At 38.2% G+C, this 14,440-nt stretch overlaps 1 protein-coding gene across 2 annotated transcripts; it reads left to right on the top strand.

Moving 5' to 3' along the window:
- The first annotated feature begins 419 nt into the window (after nt 1-419).
- Nucleotides 420-5,751, top strand: LOC146309424 (immunoglobulin lambda-1 light chain-like). Of its 2 annotated transcripts, none has more exons than XM_084744821.1 (4): nt 420-546; nt 639-952; nt 4,444-4,480; nt 5,237-5,751. In XM_084744821.1, the coding sequence occupies exons 1-4, from the start codon at nt 507-509 to the stop codon at nt 5,557-5,559; spliced, it is 714 nt and encodes a 237-aa protein (XP_084600947.1). In that variant the 5' UTR covers nt 420-506; the 3' UTR covers nt 5,560-5,751. The 2 variants fall into 2 exon arrangements, with proteins under 2 accessions (XP_084600947.1, XP_084600946.1); XM_084744820.1 differs by lacking the exons at nt 420-546; nt 639-952 and adding exons at nt 2,632-2,781; nt 2,867-3,192 and having other exon boundaries at nt 4,447-4,480.
- Nucleotides 5,752-14,440: the final 8,689 nt, after the last annotated feature.

A 14,440-nucleotide genomic window follows, 5' to 3' on the forward strand; every position in this document is an offset into this window, starting at 1 on the left:
AGATGTTATGAAAACAGATGAAATGAACAAATGAAACTGAGTTTTCATCCTCTGTCAGTGAAGCATCACCTCTCTACTCCTCCCTCTCTTCCTTCCCAGGATGCACCTGCAGGCCTCCTCTCCTTATTTATAGCTCCATGTAAATGAAGAGGTCAAGTGTCAGCTCTCTGTAAAATCACAGGGAACTCAATTAAGTCACATTTAGTGGCAACTCAGCAAAGAAACATAAACAATATGAGAACTGAACTGCAGGAAGTCTTTTTCACATCATGTAAAGTTTTGGGGTCAGGGGGGAGACATTGTCCACATTGACAGATGAGAACAAGAAATGTGACGCAGCATGCAGATTGAAGCAAAGCTCCTCCTCCTGTCAGTCCCTCTCAGTTTCAGTGTTGTATTAAATTGCTCCTCCAGCACCTCCTCTCCTCATCCTCCAAAGCCTCTAATCTGTCAGCAGTCAGCTCACTTTCCAAGTTACAAGGCCATTCTCAGCACACACTGACAACATGCTGGGGACCCTCTGCACTCTCATCACTGCTCTAACATGTAAGGAGGCTGACTTACTGCAGCTTTGACCTCATGTTGGATTCATCAGTCTGTGTGTTTCTCTTGACTCCATGTCATCTTGTTGTTTCCAGGTGTGAGTGGTGTGACGGTGGTGACACAGAAGCCTCCTGTTGTGACAAAGAGGACAGGAGAGACAGTCACCATGGACTGTAACTCTGCTATAGATGGACCTCGCTGGTATAAACAGATTCCAGGAGGAGTTCCTCAGTTTATACTGAATTTTTATCACAGCTGGAGCTCTGCACAATATGGCTCTGGATTCTCCTCTCCCAAATTCACACCCACTCATCAGTCAACCTCAGATTATCGTTTGACCATAAGTAATTTGGAGGAGGGAGACTCAGCTGTCTATTACTGTGCTACATGGGACAGCTCTGCTAAGAAGGTGGTATCACAGTGATTTCCACTGTGACAAAAACCTCTTCACTAAGTACTTCTGCTTTTAGAGACTCAAGTAAACATTGAGTTGGGTGAAGATGCCATAAACAATGATCTTTCACAAGAAAATGTGGAAAATAAGGTCATTAATGTTGGAAAAACAGTATTATTATTGTATTTTGAGAAATCTATTGTAATTTAATTAGAGAATTTAAAATTTAATTGACAAATCTAGTGTTAAAACACTGATAACTGACCACAGACCAAACATTCTTGCAAAGCTCTCCCATAAGTCCACCAACAGGCTGATAATTGATACAAAAACAGTCATAACTGTCATTAAAAGCTCTACATTCACCAACAGATAGATTCAGAGTTCCACAATGTCTTTTTCTTTACTTTTAGAATGAATCTATTCAGTTTTCCCCCAAAAAACCTCAACAGAGAGGGAGCTACACATGCAACAGCACATATGGCCCCGTGACTCCCTTATCTGCTCCTATTACTGTCCATTTCATCCTTATCCAACCCTGACCCCACCTGACTCGTCTGACAGAAAATCTATCACAGAAAGACCTATATTGGATTCCTTTAGTTTATCCTTTGGTTAACCCTGAGTTTAACTGTTAGTTATCATTGTCTTGCCCTTTAATTCAACTGTCACTTACTCATTGATTTAATAATAGTTTTGTCCATTAGTGTTTATTGTTTAACTATTTATTTGTGGTCTAATTTGCCCCAGTTTGCCCTGTATGTTGTCATAGGTTTTCTTTATTCAGTTATTGTGGTTATTCTGACTTGTTAAGCCAACTGTGATACTTTACACTGATTTTGATTAATTTTGTGGAACTTTCTTTCAGAAGCAGAGAGACATATTGTTGGGAAGCTAGCCACGTGTGGAGAGGTCCCTTCACTTTTGCATGTGAGTAGATGCACTGGTACCCTGTATAGACTGCACCATTTTTATTGTGAGGATTGTTGTGATGTTTGCTGTGCACACCTGTGGAGAGTAGTGGTAGCACCCCTGGACACTCCTCAGTGCAGTCTGCCTCTCAGCAAGTGGCCTCGACTGAGTTTCCTTAGTTTCTTTAGTTTTGTTTATGTTGGACTGAGTTTTAGATTTTGAAAAATTCAATGTTTTTAGAATTTATATTAAGGCCTTAAAGTGATTTTAACTATCACTGACTTTCAGTTGTTTTGATTTGTCTATTAATAACCTTTGTTTCCTTTCCAGTGATTCTTGTCCCTGCTTCTTTATTGCTTTGATTGTTAGCAATTAAACCTTTACTTTAATTATGACAGCATGTCTCTGTCTCTTCATCAGTAACAACCCTGTCTGCTTTACCACCTAATTTCTAAAGAGCACTCAAGGTTCTTTAAAGTATTTACTAGGATGAAATTCCCCTCATGGTCTCTATTCTCCCCCTACTGACTCCAAACCAACCAACAAAACAACACACTCGCCACGTACACTTTCATTTTATGGGATGATTACAGAAAACAAACAAAATACATGTCAATAAACAAAACAACACCCTCAGTTGTTTACTTATCCATCAGCACACTGATATCAAGATAGATGATAGATTTAAGATAATTTTATGATTTAATTTTATTGTCATTGCCTGGACTACAAATATTGAGACCAAAACAAAATGTAATGTGTTGAAACTCCTCCTCCTCCACTTCTCCTCTCCTCAGTGTCTTTATAAGCTTCAGTCTCTCTTCTCCTCACACTCCAACCTGCTCACCTCTCAGCTGGACAGTAAGGGACGTTTACACCACACACTGACAACATGCTGGGGACCCTCTGCACTCTCATCACTGCTCTAACATGTAAGATATTCTTCTCAGTCCTTTTACAGCACAGATTTTCACACACAAACCTTTCACTCATGTATTTTTCTGTGTTTGTTGACAGATGTTGATGCAGTGATAGTGTTGACCCAGATGCCTGCTGTCCACACAGTTTCTACAGGACAAGAGGTTGTTCTCAACTGCAACATTCAGAGATATGATGGAAATTATGTCAACTGGTATAAACAGGTTCCTGGTAAAGCTCCTCAGTATGTTCTGAGCTTTCACTACTCTGGCAGTTCACTCAACTTTGGATCAGGATTCTCTTCAGACAGATTCAACTCTAAATCCACATCAAACATAGATTATCAGTTCATCATAAAGAGGACAGAGGCAGGAGACTCTGCTGTCTATTACTGTGAGACATGGGATAGTTCTGCATCTGCAGCTGTATCACAGTGATTTACTCTGTGACAAAAACCTCCTCAATAAATACTTCTGCTTTTTGAGTCTCTGACACATCAACTAATGCTCTTTAACTGCTCTACATGAGACTTTAAAAATGACAATAAACCAGTTTCCTCAATTCAGTTTGATATAAAATGTACTTTTAAAAATCTTTCTCTCAACATGAAGAAATAACTAAATTCAATGTTTCTTCGTTTCTCCTTTTCATTTTGTTTGATTAATTTTCACTTGACAGCACAGTGACACAAAACACCAATGAGTGATAAACAAATATGAATCAAGATTCATTCTTGATCTTGGAGAGAAATGTATGTGGTAAATATTTGTATCAATCAGTGAGTAGAAATAATGAATTATTTATTTTTAAGGACTCACAAACCTGTCTGTAAAACATGATTAAATACAAATATGTTAAACAGCTCTGTATGTGTGATTGGTGTCTTCACTTATTATGCAGCACAACACCTCACTAAAAGTCTACGTAAGTTTATGTTTCTGGAGTTTTATAACACATCGGATGAACAAGAACTTTGACTTCTCTGGACTTTAACTGTCCTCGAACATCAGAAAATTCACTATGTTTCATAAAACGCTGTATATTTCTTACATGTCTTTGGTAAACAGAAGGGACATGAAGCTAGAGCCCATATGAAACATGAAATATTTCTTTAATTTGTATGATAACAAAAATTTCTGGTTGTTTTTTAATCTACGTCATCAAATGTTGAAGTCTAATTTGTAACAATACTTATAATAAACACTGGGTTTTCATTTAGTCGTTAGAAAGGAAGGAAAAACAATAATGAAACATATTGTGTTCAATGTGAATGAAACACAGGATTATTAAATTTGATTGTTTGAAGACGACTTTTGTCTGCAGCAAGTTAAACATAAAATGACTCTTATTCTCTCCCTGCAGTCAATAACAGTCAAGTTTAGCTGCATTGTCTGAATGAAGCTGTTTTGAAGGAGAACATTTTCATCATGAACATCAGACTGAATTCACTGATGATATCTGGACTTTTAACATCTCCACCATGAAAACAAAAGGCTGCAAGTGAAGATTCACAATCAGTCCTCAAGTGCAGCAGAGTTTGTGAATATCAGCAGACTGATGAAGTGAATGAGATGTTGACAGTGAAAGTTGGTCTCAACAGGATGTTTCAGTTCCACTCCCCTCATTAGTGAGAGTCAGGAGGTTTTTGTACGGCCATGTGTACAAACTGAATCACTGTGGTATTCGGACAAGGCACCAAGCTGACTGTGACAGGTAAGTACTTTTTAATTCATCATAAAACAAGACAGATTTTCTCTTTCTAACACATTTTATGAGGAAAAAAATCAATTTATATGTTGCTAATTGTTAAAAAAAATATTTCACGTTATTTAATGAATAATAAATTCACTCTCTCACATCTGCTTTGATACAAGACGGAGACTGAAGAGAAAATCACCACAATATTTAAAATATTTCCTAGAAATATTTCAGAGATTTTTGAGGACAGGAAAAAGAGATTGAACTTCTTTATTTTCACAACAATTAAAGTGTTTTGAATATTTATTTACTGGTGGTCAAAATTTTAGGGATTATTTTGAATGTAACAGAATATTATTTTTGCTACTTGAAATCATGACATTTTTTCTTTGTCAGTTAAACATCAACAAAAGCAGAAATTTGTCAGAGTGACTGAAGTCATCATATTAGAGTTCAGATTCCATCTTATAAGACACAGAAGGTGACTTGATGAATTTGTTGACAACACAAAATAAAACTGAAGTTAACAAAATATTTCTTGTGTTGAGTTCAGTTGTTGTTTGTGATTGATTGATTAAATTTTAAAGAGGAACACTGCTCATATTTCACCTGATGATTTCTAAGTTTTTGCAGATTTTAAAAGTTTTACTTCTTCAGTTTAGTTGTTATATTGTGACAACAACAAATAAAATAAAATGTAACTCTCATGTTTTTTTTTTAACAGTGATTTGATTTCTAGTTATTTGATGAATGTCCTTCATGTATTTTCAGACTCCAGTCTCTCTCCTCCTGTCCTGACAGTCTTCCCTCCGTCCAGTGCTGAGCTCCAGTCCAACAAAGCCACTCTGGTCTGTCTGTCCAGTCAGTCTGTGCCTTTTGCAGATGTGAGCTGGTTGGCTGCTGGGAGTCCAGTGAGCAGTGGGATCTCTACCAGCACCGCTGTTCAGCAACCAGACCAGACTTTCAAAATCAGCAGCTATCTGGACATCCAGACGTCAGACTGGAACATGGATAAGGTTTACACATGTAAAGTGTCTCTGGGCTCTGGACTCTGGACTTCAGAGAAAAACATCAACAAGTCAGACTGTCTCTGAAGAATAGTAGAGGAGCAGAATGACCATTTCAAATCTGCTTCTTTACTGTTTGTGCTCTTTGCTCATTACAAGGTTCACATGTTAGAAAAGATGTGTCTGCATGCTTGTAATAAATGTTGTGACAGTTAGGTGGAGGTGTTGTATCAGCTTTGCTACTGCTGCTTTTTTCAAGAATCATTCAATAAAAAGACACTGTGATCAAAAAATGTTTGTGTTTATTTGTACACATAAGAAAATACCATTTATTATGTTTTGGTGGAAATAATTGCAGCATTCATCAGACTTTATTTTTCTCCTTCTCACTGAAAATTATTGTAAATCTAGGACTCATAGATAACACACATATTTCTTACTTGAATATGTATATTTAATTCTGAAAGCACATTGCATTGAGATGTTAATTTGCTTTAAAATCACAAAAGAGAGATTAATGTTACTGACTGGTTTTAGTTTTTTAGTTAAGACGTTATGAAAACAGATGAAATGAACAAATGAAACTGAGTTTTCATCCTCTGTCAGTGAAGCATCACCTCTCTACTCCTCCCTCTCTTCCTTCCCAGGATGCACCTGCAGGCCTCCTCTCCTTATTTATAGCTCCATGTAAATGAAGAGGTCAAGTGTCAGCTCTCTGTAAAATCACAGGGAACTCAATAAAATTACATTCATTAGTGCAAGTGAGCAAAGAAACAAATGTATGGAAGTAAAACGACAGGAAGTCTTTTTCACATCATGTAAAGTTTTGTGGTCAGGGGGGAGACATTGTCCACATTGACAGAAAAGATCCAGAAATGTGACGCAGCATGCAGATTGAAGCAAAGCTCCTCCTCCTGTCAGTCCCTCTCAGTTTCAGTGTTGTATTAAATTGCTCCTCCAGCACCTCCTCTCCTCATCCTCCAAAGCCTCTAATCTGTCAGCAGTCAGCTCACTTTCCAAGTTACAAGGCCATTCTCAGCACACACTGACAACATGCTGGGGACCCTCTGCACTCTCATCACTGCTCTAACATGTAAGGAGGCTGACTTACTGCAGCTTTGACCTCATGTTGGATTCATCAGTCTGTGTGTTTCTCTTGACTCCATGTCATCTTGTTGTTTCCAGGTGTGAGTGGTGTGACGGTGGTGACACAGAAGCCTCCTGTTGTGGCGCTGAGGACAGGAGAGACAGTCACCATGGACTGTAACCTGGGGACTGTTACTAACATTGCTGCTGTCTGGTATAAACAGATTCCAGGAGGAGTTCCTCAGTATGTGCTGAGTTTTTATCATGGCTGGGGCTCTCCAAGCTATGGCTCTGGATTCTCCTCTCCAAAGTTCACATCTACTCATCAATCAACATCAGATTATCGTTTGATCATCAACAATGTGGAGGAGGGAGACTCAGCAGTTTATTACTGTCAAACATGGGATGGCAATGCAGCTGTATCACAGTGATTTCCACTGTGACAAAAACCTCCTCACTAAATACTTCTGCTTTTTGAGAGTCTGACACTTGATCACAGAGCCATGAAACATCACTCTGTGGAAGGACCCACTATACACAATAATTTCTCTAAATGATCTTATTGGATTCCCACTTGAATGTTCAAAGCACCAGTGTACACCACCTACATTCAGCATTGTTTGTCATCAAAAAAAGAGTTAATAGAAACTGTTCTGAGTTTCCAAAATGTAAATAATAAAATGGGTAGTGATGATTGTTACACTTCACATGAGATCAATCTGACAGTAATCTAACTACAATAATCATATTTCATGAGGCAGACCTCATGGACAACGTCAAAGGACAACTTCACTGTGACATCATAATGTTGAGCTCTCCATCAGTCCTCTGTACTCCTCGAGAAAAACTCGTCTCTAAGCGAAGACAACATGTTTCTCACTGGAAATTATTCACTGGAATCACACATTTATAGTGATAACTGTTTTGAAAACAAAAGACCCCACTTATTATCTTTGATTAAATTCCTTCAAAGTTACAGGTCAATGTGGTGATAAATTCCATATAAAATCCTTACGTCCTCACTACATACATTATATGAGTTTGGACAGACGTGTTTAAACTGTAACTCGACTGGTATGTGGAGTCAAACAGCTCTGAGGCAGTAACTGTATTTTTTGACCGCTCTGTTTTATGCGATCATTGACAGCTGACTTCTCACTCTTCTTAACTGGCCACTAGAGGCTGCAAGTGATCAACTGCTTCAGTTTGAAATCTTCTTCCAGCTCAGGACAACATGTGGGGGTCATGTTAATGTTGATGGATCTTTGCAAATCTCTGCTGGTTGCATCATGCAGTTGTGGTGGCATTGCAGTAGGTGCTTCACTAACTGAGTGCACTATTCTAGTTTGTGTTTGTGTCTGTTTAGGATGATCAGGAAGCATGTTTGTTTGGTGGGAGAACAATTTAGATGTGTGAAGATCCTGAAATTATAGGTGAACAATTTTACCTCCAATCTTCAAACAAGGTTTAATGAACATACAACAATAAAAGAAGAGTATGAACTGACACACTGAGTATTTAAAAATGAATTAAAACGGAGATTTAATCAGGGAATCAATCGGACTTCAGCTTATTAATCCTCATGCAAAGGACTTAAACACACTTCAAAGAATGATCTGCTCATAAATATTTACTTTTTGAAATATGGGATTTTTGTTGCAACAATGATTCAATGAATGAACATGAAACCACAGTCTGATCTATGAAAGAAAAGTGAGTGTTGAAACTCCTCCTCCTCCACTTCTCCTCTCCTCAGTGTCTTTATAAGCTTCAGTCTCTCTTCTCCTCACACTCCAACCTGCTCACCTCTCAGCTGGACAGTAAGGGACGTTTAAACCACACACTGACAACATGCTGGGGACCCTCTGCACTCTCATCACTGCTCTAACATGTAAGGAGGCTGACTTACTGCAGCTTTGACCTCATGTTGGATTCATCAGTCTGTGTGTTTCTCTTGACTCCATGTCATCTTGTTGTTTCCAGGTGTGAGTGGTGTGACGGTGGTGACACAGAAGCCTGCTGTTGTGGCGCTGAGGACAGGAGAGACAGTCACCATGGACTGTAACCTGGGGACTGTTACTGGCAGTGCTGCTCGCTGGTATAAACAGATTCCAGGAGGAGTTCCTCAGTATGTGCTGAGGTTTTATCACAGCTCAAGTTCTCCAACTTATGGTTCTGGATTCTCCTCTCCAAAGTTCAAATCTACTCATCAGTCAACATCAGATTATTGTTTGATCATCAACAATGTGGAGGAGGGAGACTCAGCAGTTTATTATTGTAAAACATGGGACGATTCTGCTAAAGAGCACGTATCACAGTGATTTACACTGTGACAAAAACCTCCTCACTAAATACTTCTGCTTTTTGAGAGTCTGACACTTGATCACAGAGCCATGAAACATCACTCTGTGGAAGGACCCACTATATACAATAATTTCTCTAAATGACCTTATTGGATTCCCACATCAATCTTCAAAATAATATACCATCACTGCATTTTTTTGTGAATAACTACTGAAATCTACTGTAACCTAATCCAAGCACTAGTGTACACCACCTACATGTATAATAAAGTAAATTCCATATAAAATCCTTACTTGCTCACTGCATACATTATATGAGTTTGGACAGACGTGTTTAAACTGTAACTCGACTCGTTAGTGGAGTCAAACAGCTCTGAGGCAGTAACTGTATTATTTGACTGCTCTGTTTTATGCGATCATTGACAGCTGACTTCTCACTCTTCTTAACTGGCCACTAGAGGCTGCAAGTGATCAACTGCTTCAGTTTGAAATCTTCTTCCAGCTCAGGACAACATGTGGGGGTCATGTTAATGTTGATGGATCTTTGCAAATCTCTGCTGGTTGCATCATGTAGTTGTGGTGGCATTGCAGTAGGTGCTTCACTAACTGAGTGCACTATTCTAGTTTGTGTTTGTGTCTTTTCAGGATAATCAGGAAGCATGTTTGTTTGGTGGGAGAACAATTTAGATGTGTGAAGATCCTGAGATTATAGGTGAACAATTTTACCTCCAATCTTCTTTAACAATGTTTAATGAACATACAACAATAAAAGAAGAGTATGAACTGACAAACTGAGTATTTAAAAATGAATTAAAACGGAGATTTAATCAGGGAATCAATCGGACTTCAGCTTATTAATCCTCATGCAAAGGACTTAAACACACTTCAAATAATGATCTGCTCATGAACATTTACTTTTTGAAATATGGGATTTTTGTTGCAACAATAATTAAAGGAATAAACATGAAACCACAGTCTGATCTATGAAAGAAAAGTGTCCCCATATTATTTTCAATTTCTGTCATATTCTGCCATTAAATCCATGTAGATTTGACAGACATGAACCTCAACACTATTGCAAAGGACATCAGAAAGCCTCCACAGACAACAGGAACAAACTGAAACAAACTGATTTTTGGATATGATGTAAAAAACACACCATTCCTGCCACTGATTTGAAATGTTGTTGAGTGTTGAAACTCCTCCTCCTCCACTTCTCCTCTCCTCAGTGTCTTTATAAGCTTCAGTCTCTCTTCTCCTCACACTCCAACCTGCTCACCTCTCAGCTGGACAGTAAGGGACGTTTACACCACACACTGACAACATGCTGGGGACCCTCTGCACTCTCATCACTGCTCTAACATGTAAGATATTCTTCTCAGTCCTTTAACAGCACAGATTTTCACACACAAACCTTTCACTCATGTATTTTTCTGTGTTTGTTGACAGATGTTGATGCAGTGATAGTGTTGACCCAGACGCCTGCTGTCCACACAGTTTCTACAGGACAAGAGGTTGTTCTCAACTGCAACATTCAGAGATATGATGGAAATTATATCAGTTGGTATAAACAGGCTCCAGGTGAAGCTCCTCAGTATGTTCTCAGATTTCGTGCGGGAAGCTCACTCAACTTTGGATCAGGATTCTCTTCAGACAGATTCAACTCTAAAGCCTCATCAAACATAGATTATCAGTTCATCATAAAGAGGACAGAGGCAGGAGACTCTGCTGTCTATTACTGTCGAACATGGGATGATTCTGCATCTGCAGCTGTATCACAGTGATTTACTCTGTGACAAAAACCTCCTCAGTAACTACTTCTGCTTTTTGAGTACACAAACTGTCAATAACTCCCCTACAGACTAGAAATTGCATGAAGACAGATACCACTTTATAGTCTTAAAAGAACAATTTTAAATAAAAACTGAACACAAAGAAATAATTAATTCATTGTTGCATTTTGTTCTTTTTATTTGCACTGCAGTACAGTGAACCTAACACTAGAATTAAACATAGATTCATTTATGACCGTGGGGATATTTAGAATATCAAAACAAAACAAAACAAACAAACAAACAAACAAACAAAACAGCATGAGGAGTATGAAAATACATCTCGTGATTTTATACTTCAAAATCATTCTCAAGTAAATTCACAGAATCACAAATTTTAAAAATTCAAAATTTGGATGAAAATTCACAATGTGAATAGAAAATTCAGTAAAAATGCAACAAAAGATACATATTCGTGTTCAGACTTTGTCTTGTTTATCATTTGACCATCATGTTGAAAATGCTGGGTCTCTTAAACCGATCATACAGCACACTTAACATTGTTTATTCAGTTTGATACTACATGACTTTCCTGAATTTGATGATGAACATAATTTTGAACTGGACACATGTTTCAGAAGTCCGCTACAGAAAAATGACACTTTACTTCTGCTTTGGTGTCCCAGAGACGCCTTCTGTAAATTGTGATCAAATAAAATGAATGTTAAACAGCTCTAGTGTGATGGTGTATAACATTAAAATGAGAAAATAAATAAATAAATAAATTCACTAATTTACTGTAATAGCAATATTATGGGTATTTCTATATTTCATTTGTATTTGTATCTGTGCAGAGGAATCATGTATTTTCGTCTTAGCACATTAAACATGTTAGAAAACTCACATCCTCCAAAGCCTCTAATCTGTCAGTCAGCTCACTTTCCAAGTTGCAAGATCAGTCTCAACACACACTCTCAAGGAGCCAAACAAACTCAAAACAACAACAGCAACAACAACAACAATACATGTAGAAGTATGCCTCTTTTCCCACCCTCATCATTCATCCTTCATTTAACTTTTTGCCGAGCAGCTGACATCACCTGCCCTAACTTGCAGCACGTACACGTCATTATAAGATAGTTTACCTTGGTCAAAAAGTAACTCAGCAACTCAAGGTTACTTGAAATAGCAACTGTAATATATTTACCTATTTTGGAAAATATAATTTCTCACACTACTTGTTAGTGGAAAAAAATACTAATATCACTAACACTGGTTATTTAACAAAAAGTGATTGATGCCACAAAATAACTTTGTGGTTGCATGGATCTGTACTCATGACAGTTAAATCAACATTTTAAATGTAATATTAAACCAATTTCTATTTCAAATGTAATTTTTCTCACTATAAAATTAGAAAACACAGATGGAAGCCATGTTTCTAGAATTTTTACTGTCTCCTTCCCAAGTATTATCTTGTTACTGAAACTTGAATTCACAATTATTGAAATTAATAATATTTCTTTAACAAGAGTTAATTATCTATAGTTAAAGCATTAGAAGATCAGCTGAAATGAGCAAATGAAACTGAGTTTTCATCCTCTGTCAGTGAAGCATCACCTCTCTACTCCTCCCTCTCTTCCCAGGATGCACCTGCAGGCCTCCTCTCCTTATTTATAGCTCCATGTAAATGAAGAGGTCAAGTGTCAGCTCTCTGTAAAATCAGAGGGGACTGAATTAAATTACATTTATTAGTACAAGTGAGCAAAGAAACAAATGTATGAGAATCAAACTGCAGGAAGTCTTTTTCACATCATGTAAAGTTTTGGGGTCAGGGGGGAGACATTGTCCACATTGACAGATGAGAGCAAGAAATGTGACGCAGCATGCAGATTGAAGCAAAGCTCCTCCTCCTGTCAGTCCCTCTCAGTTTCAGTGTTGTATTAAATTGCTCCTCCAGCACCTCCTCTCCTCATCCTCCAAAGCCTCTAATCTGTCAGCAGTCAGCTCACTTTCCAAGTTACAAGGCCATTCTCAGCACACACTGACAACATGCTGGGGACCCTCTGCACTCTCATCACTGCTCTAACATGTAAGGAGGCTGACTTACTGCAGCTTTGACCTCATGTTGGATTCATCAGTCTGTGTGTTTCTCTTGACTCCATGTCATCTTGTTGTTTCCAGGTGTGAGTGGTGTGACGGTGGTGACACAGAAGCCTCCTGTTGTGACAAAGAGGACAGGAGAGACAGTCACCATGGACTGTAACCTGGGGACTGTTACTCGCAGTGCTGCTCGCTGGTATAAACAGATCCCAGGAGGAGTTCCTCAGTTTGTGTTGGTGTTTAAGCACGACTGGAGCTCTCCACAGTATGGCTCTGGATTTTCCTCTCCAAAGTTCAAATCTACTCATCAGTCAAGATCAGATTATCGTTTGATCATCAACAATGTGGAGGAGGGAGACTCAGCAGTTTATTACTGTCACACATGGGACGACATTGTTACTGAGAACGTATCACAGTGATTTCCCCTGTGACAAAAACCTCCTCACTAAATACTTCTGCTTTTTGAGTATCCAACACATCTGGACTGACTTTGAAGTACTAAAACAAAGCTTTTCATTTTCCCTACAAATAAAAAATTCTATATATTATGTCAAACTCCTCAAATCTTTTGCATGGATTCCTACAATTTCTTACACAATGTGAATATAATACATTTACATTAATCCCACTTCATGAGACAGGCAATGAAGACAACTGCTGCACAACTGTGACAGAAACAAACAGTAAACAGATGAATTTGACAACAGGACACTTAGAGACAAAGATTCCTGACTTGTCTTTAATTAGTGAGTCAGAACAATTTGGATTAGTAAACAACGACTGAAATGACAAATGTAAAGACCAAAGATTATATATTTATCCTATGGAGAGGTATATGATCACTTAAAGATTTTGATAGGAAGGTAAACATAAATTAATCTTATATCACCCTTGGAGTCGACAATGCACAGAAAAAAAATCAACGTGCTGCCAAACACAACAGAAAGACACATTTTTATGAACAACAGAAGTTCAGTGAGTTGATCAGTTGAAGTTTATGACTGTGTTTGATGAGTTGAACCACAGAGAACCCAGCAAACATGAGACGTCTGCCAGATGTGCCGACCATGTTTATCTTGTGTCAGTCAGTACAAGACCAAATCTGTGTGTCCACAACGTGCAACTGTGGTCCAACATCTGGACGTTTCACTAAGACTAATTGAAGTCTGTAAGGGGGATTTTTGAACATCTGTGGATGTGCAGGTGGAATCTCCCCCAGAGTCTAGACGCTGGTGGTGGTGGAGTAAAACCAACAGATGGAGGATGAAACCTCACAGTTGAAACTCTTGGATCAACCTGAGGGACAAGGTGGTGATGGGCAGGCAGTCATGGGTCTGAAAAACAGAACAACAGAGACACAGTGATATTTAAAGAAGAGTATCTGAAGATTGATTGGCTCAAGGAACTCAGGCAGAAAGATCATTGGACAGATATGCTGATGTGAGAATGAATGAAAGGGATTCTGTAAATGCAGGAAAGCAGAAGTGACAGAGTTGATTGAAGTGAAAAAATAACAAAAAGAAATTAAGGTGAATAGGAAAAGACCAACTTTTTTTTAAAAGAAATAATTTAATATAAAACTGCACCTACGATGTAATTGATTGATGAATGAAAACAGTGTTGAGTGTTGAAACTCCTCCTCCTCCACTTCTCCTCTCCTCAGTGTCTTTATAAGCTTCAGTCTCTCTTCTCCTCACACTCCAA

Source organism: Lutjanus erythropterus, chromosome 19 (genome assembly GCF_056507025.1).
Source record: "Lutjanus erythropterus isolate fLutEry1 chromosome 19, fLutEry1.hap2, whole genome shotgun sequence".
NCBI classification, from domain to species: domain Eukaryota; kingdom Metazoa; phylum Chordata; class Actinopteri; order Lutjaniformes; family Lutjanidae; genus Lutjanus; species Lutjanus erythropterus.

Coding starts and splice junctions, on each gene's coding strand:
- LOC146309424 (XM_084744820.1), top strand. CDS start 2,742: ATGCTGGGGACCCTCTGCACTCTCATCACTGCTCTAACAT. Junction 3,193..4,446: donor ATAGTTCTGCATCTGCAGCT/GTATCACAGTGA, acceptor TGAATCACTGTG/GTATTCGGACAAGGCACCAA. Junction 4,481..5,236: donor CACCAAGCTGACTGTGACAG/GTAAGTACTTTT, acceptor ATGTATTTTCAG/ACTCCAGTCTCTCTCCTCCT.